We start from the raw sequence: 22,047 nt of genomic DNA, 5'->3' as shown, positions 1-22,047 counted from the left end.
TGAACACTGAAACCTGCATTTTTACTTCTGTCGTATGTATGCCTTGTTTATTTGGGATTGAGAAAAAGTTGAGAGTAGAAGAAAAAGGTGATAGTTTGTCTATTAGACGATAGTTATGTTGTATTTGAAATACTTACCTGAATCTTTGAAGTTTTTCATTTATGTTCTTTAAAGAGGAAGCTTGTAGACAGAATCTTTACTTTCTCTGCAATTAACTAATGTTAGTGTCTCAATACTACTTTATAGTACTGAACAAAAAGACTAGGTAAAATGGTGTATTCAAAAATACTTGGTTCTAGGAGATATGATTTAAATATGTGAGAATTGCTGTTAGAAGTTTAATAAGTTGATTTTTTTTGGAAATGATGACTTATTTTGATAATAAGTTTAGTAGAGATTTGGAAATAGTTCCACAGTTGTCCCTTGAACACAGGTTTGAACCTCATGGGTCCACTTTACGTGAATGGTGTTGGGAAATTCATGACAATTTGAAAAAATTTTCAGGTGATCCATGTAGCCTAGAACTAGTGGAAAAAAATTCTAAAAAAAAAAAAGGTATGCCATGAATGGATAAAATATATTTAGATAACAGTTTTTTATTGTTTAAGATGCATATCTATTCAAAATTTAAAATTTATAAATTCTTACTCATAGGCAGTGCATGACTCCATTTTCAGTTGAGAAATGTAAAGATGCAGTATTTAAATCATAACTGCATGAAATCAACTGCTATAATAATTTCATAACTATGTTCTGTTGCTGTTTTTGTGAACTTAAGTGTTGTGGATATCTACTTAAAATGCTGGTCCTGATGCTAATAATCATCTCTGAACAGTTTATTTCTCCAGAAAATTTTGTTTTGCCTGTTTTTCAGCATACATAATCAAGTAGCATACAAAACACGTGTCAATTGAGTTTTGTAATTGATAAAGCTTCTGGTCAACAGCAAGCTATTAAGTTTTTAGGGAATCAAAGGTTATACATAGATTGACTATGTGGGGGTCACTGTCTCTAACTCCTAGTTGTTTTAAGGGTCACCTGTATTTGGCAAAAATAAGCCTAGAAGGTTAAGACTATATAGTCTCAGAACTCATTGAAAAGTTGAAAATGTGACATTTGTGATGTACATGCAGTGATTTGCTTTGTGTGTATTTGTATGTTTAAAAGTTATTTTTATGAAGAGTAGATTGTATGAATCAGTTCTGTTACTTCTACCCTGTGAAGTCTAATTATAGCATTTGATACCATATAATGTTTAGAAAAGTAACGATACAAGTGTACAAGTTTTGTTTTTCTTGTAGTTGTAATCTCTCTTGGCAGTAATCTAATTTCTGGATCTCGTCCTTTTTCATTTACCAGAAAAAAAAGCTAGAGTACCCTAGGCTTTGTCATGTAAGTCCATTTTTATCCTGCCATCATGACTACTGAGAACAAACAGAGTCATGGATGACTTCAGCTTTTCAGAGACTTAGTGACCTTTATTTCTACTAGGAGTCTATCCAATAATACCACTCAAGGCACAGTATAGTATGCATGAAGTGGTCAGTTCAGGCCCATTTCAAGGATATAAAATACTATTGACAGTCCAGTAGGTTTATTTTTTTTTCCAGTGTTGAGCCTCTTGATTATAGACAAGATTATACAGAAAGTATGATATTTTCTTTGTTTCAGGTTTCTTATCTAATAGTTGGATATTTATCTTTTTTTTCAGGAGAGGTAGGTATTTGTGTTGGTGTGGAATAACATGTTGCTGCAGTCTGATATTGCTCTTTTTAGCTACTGCAGCTGTTGTCTTTTTGAATTGAGACACATAGTTGAGGCAGAACATAGAAAATTGTGTCTTTAGTACACTGTATTTGTTATGCAGGCAAAAACAAGGTTTTAGTTAGGAATAATGACCTGTCCTCTGAAAAGAAGGATAATGATCTATAAAATTCAATTTGTATCTGAAAATAAGAAAATCTTGTATGAAACTTTAATCAAATTATAATTTTAACCTTTTTTACTCTTTCATTTGACTAGGAGAAAAGAAATGGGTCGTTCCAATTCTAGATCACATTCTTCAAGATCAAAGTCTAGATCACAGTCTAGTTCTCGATCAAGATCAAGATCACACTCTAGAAAGAAGAGATACAGGTGAATTAATGGTTTAGTTCCTTGAATAATGGTAATCATTAATGGCTAATGTTTTATCAAATGCCTATTGTATGCAGGTACAGTGCTAAAACGATTAGTATATATATTTCATTCTCAAAGAATCCTGTGGAATGGATCTATTGTTAATGCCATTTTAGAGTTAGACAATTGAAAATTGCAAGCTAGTAAATGTTAGAGCTTAGATTTGAATCCAGTAGTTGGACTCCAGATCTGATTCCTATTGTACTATGCTAATATATACTGGATTTCATTGTATTTTTCTGTCAGGCTGAGTGATGAGTTAGATAATGTAAGAATTACTTGGCAGTACATAACCTGCATAGTTTTTATTTCTGACTCTGATCTTTGAATTTTTTTTTTTTTGGTCGTGGTGGGGAATTGAACCTGAGGTACACTATCACTGAGCTATGTCTTCCAACCCTTTTTATTTTTTTGAGACAGTTTCTTTCTGAGTTGCTGTGGCTGACCTTGAACTTGGTAATTCTGCTGCCTCATTATCCCAAGTAGCTGGGATTGTAGGTGTGCACTTCTGCTCCTGGGTGTTTTTTTTTTTTAATTCTAACAAAGGAATATTTTTTGGTTAAAATGATTTAACTCTGGTTGTTTTTCAAATAGCAATACACAGCACAGAAAGTTGAAATCACCCATTGAAAGTAACTTTGCTGAATACCAATGGTATTTCACTGTATGTAATACTGTGTAACCTTTCTCGCCATTCACAAAATATGATGCCATGCCATTACAATTTTTTTTAACACTGTCTCTAGGTGCCAGCCTAGACTTATTCCAAGGTCTTTAATTTATTCTCTCATTATTTCTTAGAAGTGAGTTTTTAACTTTAGATAAACAATAAAGTTGTACAATGAGTTTAAAAAAAAAACATACATTTTACCTTTGATTATTTATGTTATATTCAACCAGAAATATCTAGAATGGTAGGCTAGGTTACATTATTTTTCTTACATTGATATTTATTTTATTTTTAGTTCTAGGTCTCGTTCCAGGACATATTCAAGATCTCGTAGTAGAGATCGTATTTATTCTAGAGATTATCGTCGAGATTACAGAAATAATAGAGGAATGAGACGACCTTATGGGTATAGAGGAAGGGGTAGAGGGTATTATCAAGGAGGAGGAGGTAGATACCATCGAGGTGGTTATAGACCTGTCTGGAATAGAAGGCACTCTAGGAGTCCTAGACGAGGTCGTTCACGTTCCAGGAGTCCAAAAAGAAGATCCGTTTCTTCTCAGAGGTCCCGAAGCAGATCTCGCCGGTCATATAGATCCTCTAGGTCTCCAAGATCATCATCATCTCGTTCTTCATCCCCATATAGCAAATCTCCTGTCTCTAAAAGACGAGGGTCTCAGGAAAAACAAACCAAAAAAGCTGAAGGGGAACCCCAAGAAGAGAGTCCTTTGAAAAGCAAATCACAAGAGGAAACGAAAGATACGTTTGAACATGATCCATCTGAATCTATTGATGAGTTTAATAAATCAGCCACATCTGGTGATATTTGGCCTGGCCTTTCAGCTTATGATAATAGTCCCAGATCACCCCATAGTCCTTCACCTATTGCTACACCACCTAGTCAGAGTTCATCTTGCTCAGATGCCCCCATGCTTAGTACAGTTCATTCTGCAAAAAATACTCCCTCTCAGCATTCACATTCCATTCAGCATAGCCCTGAAAGGTCTGGCTCTGGTTCTGTTGGAAATGGATCTAGTCGATACAGTCCTTCTCAGAACAGTCCGATTCATCATATCCCTTCACGAAGAAGTCCTGCAAAGACAATCACACCACAGAATGCTCCAAGAGATGAGGCTAGGGGACGTTCCTCATTTTATCCTGATGGAGGAGATCAGGAAACTGCAAAGACTGGGAAATTCTTAAAAAGGTAAGAACTAAAGGAGGGTGGTATTTAGATTATAATATTAGTAATTCTTTGAATTTTATTTGGAATTATATGACTTCAAAAGTTGCATTGTGATGTATTAGCTGCTTTTACTCGCAACTTCCTACCTTATAATCCCAGATTTTACTCTTTGTATGCTAAACTTTGGAAGGAAGCTAAGTGTTCTACTAAAAATTAATTTATCTCTTAATTTTATCCATTTTTAGTCAGTCCAGAATTAACAATATTAGTGAGGAGAAATTTAAAAGTGTAAAGCATGACCAATAATGTGTTAAGAACCATAAAACTAGAAATTGGTAGAGCATTGAAAGTTTGTTTTTATTCTTTTCACCACTAAAATGTAATCTTCATAAATGATGCACTTAAGGTTTACATTCTTAGGTGGTATTACAAACAGTTCAGTTGTCAGTATTTAATAAATTCTGCCTGACTTTGGAAAAGATGATGGAATTTGAATTTTCAGTACCTTTAATGACATTTTAAAAAATTTGTCTAAATTCTGATTTTAAGCATTGTGGAAAATTGCTATTAATTAAATTTGGTTCTTAATGTAGTGTTGATTGACTTAAGTGAGGAAATAGAACCAAGTACACTATTTATGGTGTAATAGCATATAGTTAATGTTTTTATTGACTGATACTTTTAGTTCTACTTAATATTTCCATTTTCTAGAACTAGGTTTATATGAACTTGAACTCTTGTGATTCAGCTAGAGTATTAAATATCTTAATTGCATTAAAGTCCATTTGTGCTTTTGTTTATGTGATAGATAAGATGTTAATGGAATAGCAATGTTGAGTATAAGAAATTCTAGTAGGTTTGTGTATTATCCTTTATTGCTTCTTGGTCTCAAAAGTTAAATTTAGGCTACGTATTGCAGCTTAAATGTTGTATATTGTAAGATCTCTGTAGAAATTTGGATTTGTTTATGCAAAATTGTGGACTGTGACAGAATGGAATAGGTTTTTGAGATCACTTTATACATTTTAAACTTTAGGATATTTAATGTAAATTTAAAAACAGTACATATGTTTTATATGAAGGTATTTTTGATTTTATAAAAAGTGGGATTTGAAAAAACATCTTTTCAGTAGTGTTATTTTCTCATTGCTGGTCCTGTGATATTGGGCAACACATTTAAGTATGCAAGTGATCTACAATGAATGCACTCCAGAGTTACTATCCTCTTCTTTGCTTATTCACAGGTTCACAGATGAAGAGTCTAGAGTATTCCTGCTTGATAGGGGTAATACCAGGGATAAAGAGGCTCCAAAGGAGAAAGGATCAGAGAAAGGGAGGGCAGAGGGAGAATGGGAAGATCAGGAAGCTCTAGATTACTTCAGTGATAAAGAGTCTGGAAAACAAAAGTTTAATGATTCAGAAGGGGATGACACAGAGGAGACAGAGGATTATAGACAGTTCAGGAAGTCAGTCCTCGCAGATCAGGGTAAAAATTTTGCTACTGCATCTCACCGGAATACTGAGGAGGAAGGACCCAAGTACAAGTCCAAAGTTTCACTGAAAGGCAATAGAGAAAGTGATGGATTTAGAGAAGAAAAAAATTATAAACTTAAAGAGACTGGATACGTAGTGGAAAGGCCTAGTACTACAAAAGATAAGCACAAGGAAGACGACAAAAATTCTGAAAGAATAACAGTAAAGAAAGAAACTCAGTCACCTGAGCAGGTAAAATCTGAAAAGCTCAAAGACCTCTTTGATTACAGTCCCCCTCTACACAAGAATCTGGATGCACGAGAAAAGTCTACCTTCAGAGAGGAGAGCCCGCTTAGGATCAAAATGATAGCCAGTGATTCTCATCGTCCCGAAGTCAAACTCAAAATGGCACCTGTTCCTCTTGATGATTCTAACAGGTAATTCCACACTGATGTCCAGTAAGTAAGCTATGTGGGTTTTTAGTTGGTAATCTTATTTTCTGAACGTGGTGTTTTCACATTCAAACCAATGGTATATTTTGTTTGTGTGTGTGTGTGTGTTATCCATATGTTTCAGACCTGCATCCTTGACTAAAGACAGGCTACTTGCTAGTACACTTGTCCATTCTGTCAAGAAGGAGCAAGAGTTCCGATCCATCTTTGACCACATTAAGTTGCCTCAGGCCAGCAAAAGCACTTCAGAGTCATTTATACAACACATTGTGTCCTTGGTTCATCATGTTAAAGGTATGCTTAGTGTGTTTAGTGTTGTGATTTAAACTTCTCTTGCATGCAGGGAAAAATGATTATTTACACTTTATTATACCTAGGGCTAGCAGGTTTACATTAAATCCTAAAAATTTGGAAAAATAATATTGAGGAAGAGATACCAGTCTTGAGGGGCATCAAGAGTCATGAAGATATTTAATAGAAAGTGAACAAAATGGTAGAATTAAAATATTCTAATAAGTTATATTAAAATATGTAGATTTATTTAAATCTGAAAGTCTTTATAAAGGTATAGTGTATTTGAAGTGCAGAAGGCTTAATTACTTTAATTAATTACTTTTATTGCATGACTTAATAAACTATTGGCATAGTTTTATAACAAAGTGAGGCAATATGGTTACTATTATTTCTTAAAGAAATCTGAAACCAGAGGAAAATAGTATTAACTTCCTGTCTTTTTGTACTGCTTGATTTGTTACAATACTTTTTTTCTGGTTTATCCTCATTTAAAAAAATTACCAAGATGTTAGATGAATAGTGATTACATAAGTAGCAACTAATTAGGATCATAGAACATTTATTTAGATCCCTAAAGGTGAGGGTTGTCATTTCAACTAAAGTAATGATTTTTTTGTTTTCACTGGTGTGTAATTCTAGCTTCAGAGTTACTAATAATTTTTAAAGATTTTAGGGTATGACTTTTTGGGCAACTAGGTTAAGTTGTGTTTTTGTTTTTCTGTTTAATAGGTTCATTCTCAGGAACCTCCATGGCAGTTGGTCTTAAAAGTCTTTTTTCTTTCTTTCTTTCTTTCTTTCTTTCTTTCTTTTTTTTTTTTAAGTTTGTCATTACAACAACTCATAATAGCTGAAACTCGTCACTAGTAATTCCTTATGGGCTTGATATTTCAAAACAGTAAATAATTAAGTGAGTCTTTTTGGATGTAATTACTTAAACATGGTAACAAAAGAGTTTTGCTATTTTGGTATAAGATTGTGAACCAGTTTATTACCATGTTACTGTGGTAAAGTATGAAACATTAGTATTTTTCTCTTTTTTCACCTTTTTTGACCTTTCTCACATTTTACAATTTATTGCTAAATTTTGAGATCAGATTTTGATAAAATTTTTCCTTTTTCATTTTTTTTTCCTTTTTAAAAAGAATTGATGATAGTTATGTTTCATATTTGGTATTGTGCAACCGATCTGAACAGCTCTTACTTTATATAGAGCTGAAAATGCCCAGTGATGTTTTCTTTTTCATTGTAACTAGGTCCTGGAGTATGTTTTGAAATGGCAAAATCCATGTTTCAAAGTAAAATAGCTGTTGAAAGATACAGGCAAAGTTGAATCTTCTGTCTTCCTGGCAAAAATGGCATAAAAACTGAGTTGCTAGCTCAAATTCCTGGGTTTCATGGAATTATGATTGAGGCACTACCCTTGTAGTGGCCGTTTCACGTTTTAATGATTGGTTATGAGACATGTGCTGGATATTGGGCGGTAAGTTGACACAGATGTATGTTGACCTGTTAAGCAGATAGCTTGCTTCATACGTAACATTTCATAGCTCATGACTTTATACGTCTATTTTACATTTACAGCATATACCTTGAACTGGTTTATAAACTAATCAGTATCGATATTACTAATTTTAAAATTGTAAAACAAGACAACAATATCAGATATATTGTCAGGTTTGCCACGATGCCAGATTTTTGGAATAATTACTGAATATAAATTAAAATATTTTTCCAATTAATGGCAATCTTCACTTTTTGCTTAAAGCCATTTCTGTTATGTCAACATAAGTTCTTGGTGAAATAATTTTATCAGTTTACTCAAACCATCTCTGTAGTTCTGTTTTTTTTTTTTTTTTTGCAAATAATTGCTCGAAGTAGCTTCATTGATTCATGAATTGACAAGGTATAATTATGGGCATCCACATGTTGTTCCTTTTCTATTTGAGGAAGTAGTGCATTAGTGTGAAATCAGACTTGATTTAATGTATTGTTCTTGGATTATGTGTAATATTGACAAGGACCTGTGAGGAAATTTGCAATCAAGAAGTTAAAAAGGAAAGGGTAGGAACTTTTTGTAACACTTGATTCTCTTCTGCTAGGTTTCTTGAATATTTTTATTTTTCTTTTCACCTGCTACATGCCCTTCTGTCACAAGTGAAAATCCCCTCTTAAAGATTCCTAATTCGGCAGTATTTCTCCTAAATCAACAGAGCAATACTTCAAATCTGCTGCATTGACCCTAAACGAGCGGTTCACTTCGTATCAGAAAGCCACTGAAGAACATAGTACCCGGCAAAAGAGCCCTGAGATACACAGGTATGTATAGTACTGAATTTGCGTGTTAAAAGTATTGTTTTGAATAGAAGGAAATTGTTTAAACAAGATTATACAGAAAGTATGATATCATGATCCAAGTAAACTTTGTTTTTTGTTTTTTTTTCCCCTCTCATTTTCTACTAATAAGGTTGTGAAATAAAAATGTTTGGTGAAACAGTACTTTTTCACAAAAAGAATATGTATGTTGACAATTATGTTGCAGTCCTAGCTGTATGACTTCATTGCGTTGTGAGGAACAAGTTATTTAATCTTGGACATCGATTTTTCTTCGCATGCAGAAATAAGGATAATACTTTGTAGGGTGATGGTGACAGTTAGTGATACTGGTTATACAGTATCTAATTCAGTGCTTAGTACTTAATTGCAGTAGTATGGATGGTTCCTTCTCGGGAAGCACTGGGAATTTTCAGCTGATACTGTCATTGAAAGGAGAGAGATAGAATAAAACCCCAAAAGATTATTGTATTGAATATGAGAAAATATTTATACTGAATAGTTAAAACTAGGAAGAGTGTTAAGGAGCTAGTGATAATATTCATCTGTTCACTGAGGAAAATGAGGTGTTAAGATTGCACGGTAATTTTAATACTTATTACAAACATTATTTTTTGTTAACTAAAATGTTTATTTAAAATGTCAGGTTTCACTTATATATAAAAATGTAGCCAAAGCATTCTGATTTATCCCTAATGGATATTGTTTTTATTAGGAATTAATAGTCTTATTGTGAGTCGATTGGAAGAAAAGTAACTTCTAGTATCTCTCACAAAAATGTAATTTTTTGTACTAAATACACTTTATTTACATTAAGGAGAATCGACATCTCTCCAAGTGCCCTGAGGAAGCATACCCGTTTAGCAGGGGAAGAGAGAGTTTTTAAAGAAGAAAATCAGAAGGTACATTTTTGAATGCATTTCTTTTTCTTGTTAAGTTCAGTGTAATGATACTGTACTAAATATAGTTTTCCTAAGGCAAAATGTTTATTAGATAATTTCTATTTTTAATTTGTAAATATATATTTATGGTAGTATACATATTGCTTTTTTTAGAAGACATTAAGCTGACAATAAAGTACCTTAAATTAAAAACAAAAGGACTTTTTGAAAATGCTAGTGAAAAGGAAATATTTAGTCCTAAGAAAATGTAATGAGCCAGTGAGTAGATAAAGGAAGATGATGATAGCAAAGATATGAATTATATTATGGTTTCTATAGAGTTTTGAGATGGATATTAGAATTTGTGTGTGCTTAAAGTAAAGGTTGTTCACAAATAGCAAGAAGTAATCCCTTTGCTGTTGGGGCATTTTTATGTGTGCTATAAAGAGGCATTCTGTAAACTGATTTCTAAGTGTATCTTGAAAAAAACCCATCTCTGTTATAATATTTGTGTTTTGGGAGATGGCTTTTAAACTTATAAAGAGCCTATGAAAGATGAGGCATGGGAATGAGGGTCTTAGAGGAATGGAATATGGTGGTTGAGGGCACTCTGAAAAACCTCTGGTATTTCAGAATCGACATTTTTTAGGTAGACTGGCCTATAGAACAAATGTTCGTTCTGTGTGCAAAACAGGTGAAGGGAGCAACTGTCTCTTATTTTGAATAGATTAGGAAGCTTTTGCACGTATTGCTTGGTTCTAATTCTGGCCATCAGTAAGTAGTCTCTGTTATGGTTGAAAAATAATTAACTTCTTGGATCTTGATTTTTCTAACTAAAAAAATGAGAATACATTTGATTTTCAGAGTTGTGGAATAATTGGGCTACTTTGAAACCCTGGCACTTTTGTTACCAGAAGCTGATAGCATACAAATTATTTAAAGAGGGCATGCTCTTAATCTATTGGGTTGTGGAATGTAGAGTTTACAAAGAAAGTGATTGCTTTGCATGGGGTATGTTTATCTTGGAAAAACCTATTTTGAGAAGTGATTTTTTTTTTTTCCTTGTGATTTTATCTTCATTACTTTGGGTTCAATGTTAGTTAATTTTGTTTTCCCCCAAATTTAGTCTTCTGTTGTGCTCTTGACAGTGAGTATTTTTTTCTCTTATTATTCAGACTAGATTTTGATCTGGAAGAGAGAATAGTGATAACTGATGGATGGACAAGAGGATATGACATTGATTTTTATTTATCCTTCGTCTTTCTAATAAACATGTTAATATGCAATTAATGTGTATATATATACATATATAGTTTTCAATTCACAAAGTAGTTTCACTTGTTACTTGTGGACTTGGTATTACCTAGGGGAATAGGAAGTTTTTTGCTCTTGATTAGATTTTTGTTACCCTAGGAGCAAATAGGTGAGTAGTTATCATTTGGAGATATATATGTGTGTGTGTGTATGTGTGTGCGTGTTTTATATATATATATATACTTTGAGTTTTATGAATGCTTATGAATATTATAGCTAGACTTCCCAGAATAAATCTTATTGTTGAATACTATCAAGGATGTCCACATTGCTTAGCATCTTACTGATGTATAATTTCTCTTCATTCCTAGATGCCTCTTTCCATCTTCCTAAATTATATAGTATTTGAAAAAGCAATGGAACAAGAAGGAGGTGAATTGTGACCCAGTTAAACTAATGTCCGTTGCAATACCTGAATTGAGAAAGGGCAGTATATGGTCCAAGATACTGAGTACAGGATTTCGAATAAGACCTTTCTGGCTTTGTTTCAACCCTTGTTCAACCTCAGTTGGTTTCATTAATCATATTCCACTTGCATGTTATGGAAATTATAGTATTCTTATTTTTGAAGTGCTTTTTCAGTTTGTCGACTGATTTTGGGAAGAGCTTGATGATAATGAGGCTTAGTTAATGAGAATCATTACTTTAGGATCCCTCAACTTTATAGGCAGAAGGCTACATCACAATTTTGAGATTATGACATTGTTCAACTGTTATAAAAAAGGTATTTGGCAGGATGAGGGATAATTAATGAGGATGTTCTGAGTGGAATAATGTTTATCTTTTCACTGTACGGAATATTTTAGGAATTAACTTTTAATCAACGTATAAAATACTCAAGATAAATAGTTTTTAGCAATTTCTCCAGTCCTACTGCACTTGTACACATATTTAGTTAAAAAATTGGGGGAAAAATAAAAAAAATCTAAGGATGAGTGTAGTATATCATATGATCCATTTTTTTCTGATACCAAAATGCCAATTTCTTTTAGAAACTGGCATAAGTCTGTGTGTATGTATGTATATTTTCTGTTTCTTCCCTAAACTCTGTACTTTACTTATCTGTCTTTTATAGGGAGATAAAAAATTAAGGTGTGATTCTGCTGATCTTCGGCATGACATTGATCGCCGTAGAAAAGAAAGAAGTAAAGAACGGGGGGATTCCAAGGGCTCCAGGGAATCCAGTGGATCAAGAAAGCAAGAAAAAACTCCAAAAGATTACAAGGAATACAAATCTTACAAAGATGACAGGTAATTGTTAAAATTGTCTGAGTTAGGTTTTAGCTTCTAATTAGCCTTTAATAATTGTCAGCTTAATTGCTTTCAATTTTGACTATGTAATCGAATGTTTAAATTTAAACAATTAAAATTATTTGTTTTACAGCAAAAATGTATTTGTCTTTTACACGGCTTATGGTGGATGAGGACAAAAACTTTGGAATAGCAAGCTAACACTGAAAAAAAAAATGACAAATTAATGTGTCCTATTATCCAGGCTACATCAGGAGGTTGGACTTCAATGCAGTGCATTTCTAGAAACAGTTTGTGTAAGAACTTTGGTTCGTTATGCTTGATTCCGCACTTTTTCAACTCATAACACCCAGAGTACAAAAATTTTAAACTGATATCTAGTGGTTTAACATGGGAGAGATGGGTGGGGAGGAAGGACTAGGAGTAGCAATGTGTATTAGTCTTTTCAAAATAATGTTACCATGGATACTGTTAGCAGTGGTAAGAGTTATCAAAGGTATGACCTTTTCAGGTGTTGGATTAGAATCATGTAAATTTGATCATCATAGAGTCAAATAAATACTAGGAATACAAAATACTATAGATAATTGTTTTTCTTGCTGTTCTTTAGGTAAATGGTGTGTTTTATTTGTGTATTTACAATTATGATTGGTATTTGCAATGTCATGTGCTTTTTATTTCTATATTGGTGTTATGGCCCAAACCATACAAACTGTTCTCACCCAGGGTGTACAAACTACAGTCATTTTAATCTTGGCCTTAAGAACCTTCTTTTTCCTACTCCTCTTTTCCTTTCATTAAAATAACAAAAGATTCTATAAGTTAACTTAAAAATATTTTGAGAACTCTACCTCATTCTTGAAGTTTACAGTCTACTAGTTTAGACCATAGCATGTTTTTAGTAGTGGTGGAAAACATTGAAAGAGAATGGAAACAGACTGTCAAAGTTGTAACACCCAATTATTTTACTTATGTAATAATTTTAATAGGGGATAGTTTTTTGAATATCCCTCTTGTTACTAAGATTCAACTGGGTTCTCTATCTTTTTAAAAATGGCACTTTTTTGTTTTCTTTATTTTGCAGTAAACACAAAAGTAGAGAGCAAGATCATTCTCGATCTTCGTCCTCTTCAGCATCACCTTCTTCTCCCAGTTCTCGAGAAGAAAAGGAGAGTAAGAAGGAAAGAGAAGAAGAATTTAAAACCCATCATGAAATGAAAGAATACTCAGGCTTTGCAGGAGTTAGCCGACCACGAGGAACCTTTGTAAGTAATAAAATCGCCTTAGATTATTTGATAGGGTTTTACTTTATTGTACACAGGGGAAGTCAAAGATATAGATTATCTGTTATGTGAATCATTATTCCTGAAGTCAGAATTAGTCTTGAAAATGAAATGGCATTTAAAGTAATGTCTTCATTAAAAAATGCCATTTTTGAAATCTTGAAGCATCTGTGAACTAGATTTTTTTCAGATCAGTGAGCACGTGTAGCCTTAGAAACCTGAGTATCAAGAAAAGTTATTGGTGGAGATCTATTTTTTAAAACACTTTATTAGTTTTTGAAAAACTATCATAAAACCTAAAATATTTTATATGTTCATCTCTGTATTACAGCTATTTTCATTTTTGCCTGTTCAAGTCCTTGCTTATGTGTATCAGTCATTGAAGTAATATATAACTTTCTGTTCTACCTTGCATACACATTATCCTTATGTTTCCATAAAGTTGTTAAACTGTTTAATAATTCCATAGGAGTACATCTTCTTGCCACTTTAAGTTATAGATTCATATTTCTATCTTCAGCTCGTTTCTTATTGTAGGATTTATTAGGTCATGTGGGAAGAGACGAACTTTTCTTACATGGTAATAGATGTTGTTGAATACTTTGGACTCCTGAGATAATTCAGAGGAACTAGGCAACTCTTAGGTAGTAAAGTGGGAGCGGGCTTGTTTGTTTTAAAATTCAGGCCTTTAAAAGTGCGTCTTCTAACATTTAGGTTCCCTCCCCCCCTTATCAGTATGCAGAGTTGTTTTTTTTTTTCCCCCCTCACCTATGTTATAAAATGGCCATTCTTTTCATCCTCAGTGGCTATGAAATTAAGATTGAGGTAGAAATGGCAATATGTTTTTTTTTTTTTTTGTTATTGCAGTAAAATTAGAGTTTGCATGTGACTAAATACTTTTGATTGCATTACTAAACAATTTTGTTAATGTTAATCAGTTTCGAATTAGAGGCAGAGGAAGAGCCAGAGGAGTTTTTGCTGGGACAAATACTGGTCCAAACAACTCAAATACTACTTTTCAAAAGAGACCGAAGGAAGAGGAATGGGATCCAGAATATACCCCAAAGAGCAAGAAGTACTTCTTGGTGGGTGTTAGAAATCTGTGTTTATTTGGTTTGCAATTATTTTCAAGACATACTAGGTGAATACATTTGAGTACAGATATCCACTAATATGAGAAAGATTCACCATAACATGGGAAACCTTTCCAAAAAATCATTACTCAGATGATTTGAAGCTTTTTAAAAATGTGGGTCCCTTTTTACTCATGTTTATTCTTATTTGATATCACATATAGGCTGATCAAGGTCAACTAAAAATAAACCTGATTTGATAGCCGTTCATAGAAGAACATTATGTTATAGTTGAGCTTAATATATGTTTCATATCTGTCTATAAGACAGTAGTTGCAGAAACTTCTCTTTCAGATGCCCTGTTAATCATCAGAGCTATTTGTTTAAAGATGGAAAATATTTTCATACTACTTGTAACTAAGGATCTTAGGGATCCTGTCATTTCATTGAAATTAAAGGGAGATAAAAATTAAATTTTAGAAAATGGGCTAGATGCACTGATTTGATGCTTCTTTGTGATGTAGATGAAGTAGTTTTCCAAGAATAAAGCTAGATGAGTTCTGAAAGATCACCAGATGCGGATGATAATTTTCTGCAGTTTGTCATGAGGGAAAGGGTCTGTCCTGCATTACAGAGTTAGACTTAAAAATATCAAAAAGTATTATCGGAAAGTATTCCTTTTTTTTTTTTTTTTTTATAAATAGCTTATAAACTAGCTTCAGAGGCTAGTTTAAGAATTAGTTGCTTAGTAGAAGCAAGGATGAAAATAGTAATGGATTTATTAGAAGATTTTTGTCTTTTCATTTGGCTTTTTATAACTATAGTTGACTAAACCTGAATGTCCATGACAGGTATGCTTAGATAGAGGGTAAAGCTGCATTCTGAAGTGAATCTCTATTTTGTTAGGAAAATGGTAAATGTAATTCATTCAAGTTTATTTCTACTTTTTTTTTTTTTTAACATCCAGAAGTTTGAAATAGTTATGTAATTTGAGTTGTGTTTGCTCAGTTTATACCTTTTTTATGGGAAACTTGTACTCAGTTGCTTTTGAGTTGACAGTCTGGAAAGTAAAAGGCATTTGATTCAGTAATAGATGCGTCTACTTTTTGATTTGAGTTTATTAACAGACTACTGTTTTATGCTAGGTACTAGAAAAGGAAAAACACATATAAGATGATACTTAAGAGACCAGTAATAGAGAAATTTTCTAATTATATATGGTGGCTTTTCCCAAAGGAGGGAATTGTGGATTTTTGCCAGAAGTGAACAACATTCTAGGGAAACTTGGTTTGACTCTTGAGCTTAAAAGGTGGGCAACTATACAACAGATTTCAGAAGGGGTTAAACAGTATGCATAGAGAATTTTAGTGCATTGGATGGTGGTATAAGTTTGTGAGAATAGAGGAAAAGTAAGTCTGATTTGGAACGCCATAGTACTTTAATTTGGGTTTTAAATAGGGTTCAGAAAAATCATGTTTTTTTAAATATTAGATTTAGGGGCTACATTTGAGAAAAGGTGAGAAGGCACTTCTGGGAACTTTGATACCATCTAGTTGAATGAGTGTTGTAATAAAGAGTAGGGAATATAGAGGGAAGATAATGTCTTTGGGAAGATCAAATTCTGTTCTGGTCAGGTTCTGACAAGGAGAGAACTCAAGTGGAGATGTCCAATGGGTAGTTGTTAATATAGTTTTAGATGAAAAAAATCAGCTTTTTGGGCCATTATTATAGCCACAGTAAGATTATCCAGTCAGAGGAGAAGAGATTGAGAGACTTCACATTTTAAGGGTTGGGGAATGAGTAATACCAGTAAAATATGAGAGGTAAACCAAGTGTGAAAGGTGAAACAGTTAAAAGGGAATGAGAGGTGACCAAGTACATAGTGACTGTTTGCCACTTCACTAATTTACAGATATATAATATAGGTCAGGTCTTCTGCCATTCTTTCAGATTTTAGTATCATAGGTTTTACTTTAATTTTAGATTGACTTTTAATAATGTATTTTATCAATAAGATAAATTGTGTTATTTTAAGAATTTAGCTACTTCAAATTAGTAATTTATTCGCTTTTTGTTTTTGCTCTACTGAGTATTGAACCAAGGTGCACTTTGCCACTGAGCTACATCCCCAGACTTTTAAAATTTTTATTTTGAGATGTGGTCTTGCTAAGTTGCTGAAGCTTTTCTCAAAGTGGAATCTTCTTGCCTTGGTCTTCAAGTAGCTGGGATTATAGATGTGTGCCACTGTGTGTGGCAGTAGCTGTAATATTTTATGTTTCTGTTCTGGGCTAAAATTTGAAAATTTGTATATAAAACTTATGTATGCATGTGTCACACTGATATTCACTAGAACATTGAGTAAAATTAGCACCTGAATACACAAGTTATTTTCCTTACAAATCAGTTCTCCGACTTGATTATTTTGGTTCATATTTGTGAGCCATTGAAATAACAACTCTAACTGGGTATGGTGGTGCAGGCACTCCAGTGACTTGAGAGGCTGAGGTAGGAGGATCACAGTCTCACTGTAGAGTACCTCTGTTTTCAGTTTCTAGTACCAAAATAAGAACAAAGAAACAGCAACTTCAGTCTTACATGTTGTCTCCCCTTCCCCCCCCATTGAATCCAGGGGCGCTTGACCACTGAGCCATACTCCAGTCCTTTTTCATATTTTATTTATAGATGGGGTCTTGCCAAGTTGGCTAGGGTCTTCCTAAGCTGCTGAGGCTGGCTTTGAACCGTGATCCTCTGTTTCAGTCTCCCAACTTAAAGTTTTTATTATTCAAATTTTAGTGAATATTTGAACTATATCTATTTTTCGTCTTTTTGTAAAGAGACTGATCTTTTATACAGCTAGTGTTGAGAATATAAATATAATCAAAGATAGAAGTCAGAAGAAATGAAATTTCAAAATACTAGATATTTTCCTTAGGATCTTTCAGAATGATCCAGTAGTATAGAAATTTTGCCTTTGTTGATAAAAAATACTTAGTAATAATAAGTAGCACTTACAGAGAATTACTGTAGTATGGTAGGTGACTTTCTTAAATACTTTACATGTATTAACTTATTGAGTGTATATAAAGTCCTTTTGAGCTGGGGTTATCATTCTGTTTTTACAGATAAAGAAACTATGAAAATAGAGTAGCTTGACCATTGTGTAGCTAGGAATGTGGTCAGTATTTGGACCCATGTATTGGGCTCCAGAACCAGATTTGAAGTACCACTGATCCTCCAATTCTGAGTTATAGTAGCATTTCTTGAATTCTTTTCTGAAATTTCCTATCAACTATTTTTGTGAAACTGGTAATGTTTTGAGTAATAAGAACTCCCAGAAAGATATTAGTCTAAAGTAGAACCTGAGTGATAAATGAGTTTGAAGAGTTGGAGTAGATGGGAAAGTAGAGAAATAGGGACGTTCTTGGTCTTGTTAAATTGATGTATCTTCAGAGGAAGAGAAAGTCCCTGGTGAAGAAGAAGGTGGGAGAAGATCAAGATTGGAGTTTAGGTAACCCTTTGAAACTTGATTTTGTGTGTGTGTGTGTGTGTGTGTGTGTGTGTAGATAGATAGATAGATAGATAGATAGTAGTGCTGGTGATCAAAGAAGGATCTTGCACGTACTAGGCAGCTGCTCTGACCCTGAACTTTATGTATATGTTTAGCCATGAAACTTGATGATCCTATGGAGAAAGGATAAAAGAGGATCCAAAAGATCCTGGTTCTAATAGATACTCATATTTTAGCTAGCTTCTGGCCCTTTGTGAAATAATGTATTTAATCTGAAATTATTCTTATTTTTGGTATCAAGGATTGAGTCCAGGGGTGCTTAACCACAGTGCCACATCCCCAGCCTTTTAAAAAAATATTTTTACTTAGAGATAGCATATTGCCAAGTTGGCTAGGGCCTCGCTAAGTTGCTGAGGCTGAGTTTGAACTTGTGATCCTCCTGCCTCAGCTTCCTGAGATGCTGGGATTAGAGGCATGTGCCACTGTGCCAGGCTTCAAATTACTTAATTCTTAGAATTTGAAGATTAAGAATATGAATAGCATAAATAAATTTGGTAACTGCTAGGATATCTTCTGAAAGACAGTTTATCAAATTTCAGATGAGTGTACTTCTAAAAGTAATGGTCAATTTAAAGTGGCTTTCATTTTTACCACCACCTTTTCTATTTCTCCTAGCTCTTAGCTGCCTTGTACAATTAATCATTTATGAGGCTCTATGGGTGATGATCATAAGGGGTTTTAATTTTTCAGTGTCTCAATTTTTAAAAATCTAACACAGGGACAGTTACCAGTATTTTATGAGGGTTTGTTGAACAAATCCATGTTATGTACTCAGAATAAAACTTTACCCATAGTAAGCACTATAGAAGCATTATTATTATTATTATTTTTTGTGGTATTGGGGATTGAACCCAGGGCCTTATGCATGCAAGGCAAGCACTCTACCAACTGAGCTATATCCCCAGCCTAGAAGCATTATTATTAACACCATTATTTACAGAGTTAAGGTTTCTGTTAATATTTTTTTTGAACCTGTGCCTTTACTCTGAAACTTTCTGCCTCTTCCCACAGATCCATGGAATATTGGGTCAGTACCACAAACAAAAAAACACACTTTTATAGTTGGGTGTGTTAATGCTGTAAACACATATGAAATTATATAATCGAGTAGGTATCATTTTGAGTGGCCAACTATTTTAAAATATTTTATGTTAGGCTTGCAATTAAACTCTTCCTGATGTATTTAGATTTTATTTGTCTTTTGCATTTTGGGGGATCAACTGTAGTGTGTTGCACACGATCGGAAAATCTCTGTACTAGTGGCTACATGCCCAGCCACGATGTGTTTTGAGCTCATTTTTTAATAGTTATAGAAATCATTCTGTATGGGGTTGTGCACACCTCTACCATATAATCTCCCCACTGCCCCCTGCTTTTTGTGTGTGTGTGTGTGTGTGTGTGTGTGGTGCTGGGGATTGATCACAGGGCCTTGTGCATGTGAGGCAAGCACTCTACCAAGTGAGTTATATCCCTGCCCCTTTCATTTGTTTTAATAGAGATTGGTAAATGTTCTTTAATTATAGTATGTTAATTCCTTATATAATCCCAGTTTTGTAAATTATGCAAGAGGGTAATCTGTATTAAATACACATGCACAAAGGCTATACAATATTTTGTTTGCATTATGCTTGTTTCCTTGTAAAGGGGCATCATTTTGCTCTATTTCCCATTTTGTGGGTGACAAATCTAAGAGTTTGTAAATTCAGGTGGGCTATAGTTCATTAAAGGTACATTCAGGAGACGGTCTTTTGTATTTGCAATGTAATATTCTGCTCATCTACCAAGTTGGGTAGTTTTCAATTTTGGAGATTTTTTTTTTTCCTTAATAGAACAATTTGTAAGTTGGGAGCATCAGTATTTGAATAAAGTAAATGAAAAGTTAAGGTTGGAATATAATAACTGCAGTACTTCAAGTTGGTGAAGAAGAAAATAGCTGAGGCAACGTTATTCCAGGGACTATACTATCATGATTTGTCATTAAAATTTCCTAGCTAGATTTTCCTAGCTAGATTGATATGTACTATACATTGATCTAGATTTGAATCTTAATATAGTATTTTAAAATCATATTATCTATAAGGTATAGTTCATACTACATTCATACCACATACAAATATTTATTTAATGAATATGATAATATTGTAAGGACATTTTTATTACTTGGCCACATCTTTCTAACTATAGTAATTTTGTTGTGAAAAAGTCCGATATTTTTATCTCATTGCATGAAGCATAACAGCCATGGACTTAAGTTGATATAATATAGACACCACAAGAATTAGAATTCTGAAAATTAGCGGTAGTTTATCAGTTGAGAGTCTCCTAGTAGTTGTTTGGGCAACCCTTAAGGGGTGCTTGTGTTTCTAAGTATTAAGATGTGATTACTCTGACAATGTATTACCATGTTTTAGGAGATAACCAGTCTCACATACCCAGTTTTCAGAAGATTAATTACATTATTTATGATTGAACGAGAAGTCATCTTTTTATAAAAAAGATTTGATGATTTTTTTTTTTTTTAACCTTTCTGTAGCATGATGACAGAGATGATGGTGTGGATTATTGGGCCAAGAGAGGAAGAGGTCGTGGTACTTTTCAGCGTGGCAGAGGGCGCTTTAATTTCAAAAAATCAGGTAGCAGTCCAAAATGGACTCATGACAAATACCAAGGGGATGGAATTGTTGAAGATGAAGACGAGTCCATGGAAAATAATGAAGAAAAGAAGGAGAGACGTAAAGAAGAAAAGGTAGATAATTTCACCTTATGATTCTTGAAAGATTTTTGCTGGTATGAATTTGGTGGGTAAATCAGTTAATTTTTATGAACATGGGATTATAGTATATTTTCACTGTCCTTATCCTTATTAATCATCAATTTCTCTATTCTTTTCTTAGGAATAGTGTATCTGAAGTAAATTGGCAACAGAGAGCAGAACTTGCACCCACCATTTTTTTTTTACCTGATTTTTGTTTCAGATAAGAATGTAAGCATTTTACTTAAATTTTACTGTTTGCAAGTAGTCTATAGAAATTTTGTTTTAAGTCTTCAAATATCTTGAAAAATAGTAGACTGTATGTTGAAAATTGTACTGAAATAAAGTAGAAAATTGTTAACGTTCCATATTTGTAACTATCAACTTTTAAAAAAATCTTTTACTGTTTTTGTTACATGCATTGTAATTCTGCTTTGTCTATAAGATATGGTCAAGTACAACTCTGTGAAAGTTCTGATTCTCTTCCCTCCCTGTTTGTTAATGTTTTATTCTGAAGTAAACGTTAGCTCTACATTACAAATCCCTGAACAGAAATTGTTTATAGTGACCACACTAATTATTTTAACTGTATACATCTGTTTAACATCTTCCTTAATTCGAACACTACATTGTAGGGTGGCTAATTTTTGATGTATACCATAAAGTTGTTCTTTTGGTAAACTATGCTAGTTTCACACTTCAGCAAATGTTTAAAGAAGGCAGGAAAGGTTTGCCAGTAACTAAAAAGTACAAACTATTAAAAGTTAGATTGAAAGGTTTGAGAAAATGTTATTTTTACTGAAAGCAAGCAGTGGCCTATAAAAACACATTTTTACAAGTCTTTCCTATTTTAGTTTAAAATTCATTGTTTTCTTTTTATTCTTATTTGATAGTTTGAGTCATGGTCTTAGATACCAGCCATTTGAGAGAAAACTGATTTGTAATAATATTGCAAGTAAAACTCCGAGTACCACAGAACATCTTAGTATTAAGGAAAAAGAAACAAAAACAACAACAAAACCTGTAATCCTGGTGTTGGTGTGGAGGAGGATTCCTGCAGAATAAATTTGATGCGTTAGTATATATTTCACAGCTTACATATTTATTTGTGCTTTTGAACAGCTGAAAATTAGTTTGTAGTGTAACCATAAGAAAATAAGACACACAGCATATTGTTCCTTGGTACTTTAAGTAACCTGTTTTTCTAATGTCACCAATAAAAGGTTTTGGCAATGTTGTAGCATTGATCTACCTTGGTTTTTATTTTATTTTTTCTTCCTTTTCAGTTGCATTTGGTAAAATGGCTTTTTCTTTTACTTTCCATGGGTTCTATTCTTCAGGTAG

The 22,047-nt window shown here is 33.3% G+C and overlaps 1 protein-coding gene across 11 annotated transcripts in view; it reads left to right on the top strand.

Annotated features, from left to right (window-relative positions):
* The window catches only part of Bclaf1 (BCL2 associated transcription factor 1), a 29,311-nt gene extending 7,368 nt beyond the window's left edge, over positions 1-21,943 (top strand). For 2 of the 11 annotated variants that reach the window (XM_058581435.1, XM_046450066.2), the window contains 11 exons: positions 2,023-2,136; positions 3,150-4,052; positions 5,276-5,941; positions 6,081-6,250; positions 8,461-8,566; positions 9,399-9,483; positions 11,852-12,027; positions 13,112-13,292; positions 14,249-14,395; positions 20,485-20,697; positions 20,846-21,943. In XM_058581435.1, coding sequence (XP_058437418.1) covers positions 2,033-2,136; positions 3,150-4,052; positions 5,276-5,941; positions 6,081-6,250; positions 8,461-8,566; positions 9,399-9,483; positions 11,852-12,027; positions 13,112-13,292; positions 14,249-14,395; positions 20,485-20,697; positions 20,846-20,851 — 2,757 coding nt within the window. In that variant the 5' untranslated portion in view covers positions 2,023-2,032 and the 3' untranslated portion in view covers positions 20,852-21,943. Of the gene's footprint in view, positions 1-2,022; positions 2,137-3,143; positions 4,053-5,275; positions 5,942-6,080; positions 6,251-8,460; positions 8,567-9,398; positions 9,484-11,851; positions 12,028-12,160; positions 12,324-13,111; positions 13,293-14,248; positions 14,396-20,484; positions 20,698-20,845 lie in introns of those variants that run through there. The other 9 variants (XM_046450057.2, XM_046450047.2, XM_046450110.2 and 6 more) reach the window with 8 other exon arrangements.
* The last annotated feature ends 104 nt before the right edge of the window (positions 21,944-22,047 follow it).

The sequence above is a fragment of the Marmota monax genome, unplaced genomic scaffold, assembly GCF_021218885.2.
Source record: "Marmota monax isolate L192 unplaced genomic scaffold, Marmota_monax_Labrador192_F-V1.1 WCK01_AAM20220418_F8-fsc00030, whole genome shotgun sequence".
NCBI classification, from domain to species: domain Eukaryota; kingdom Metazoa; phylum Chordata; class Mammalia; order Rodentia; family Sciuridae; genus Marmota; species Marmota monax.
This window is presented reverse-complemented; position numbering and strand designations above follow the sequence as displayed.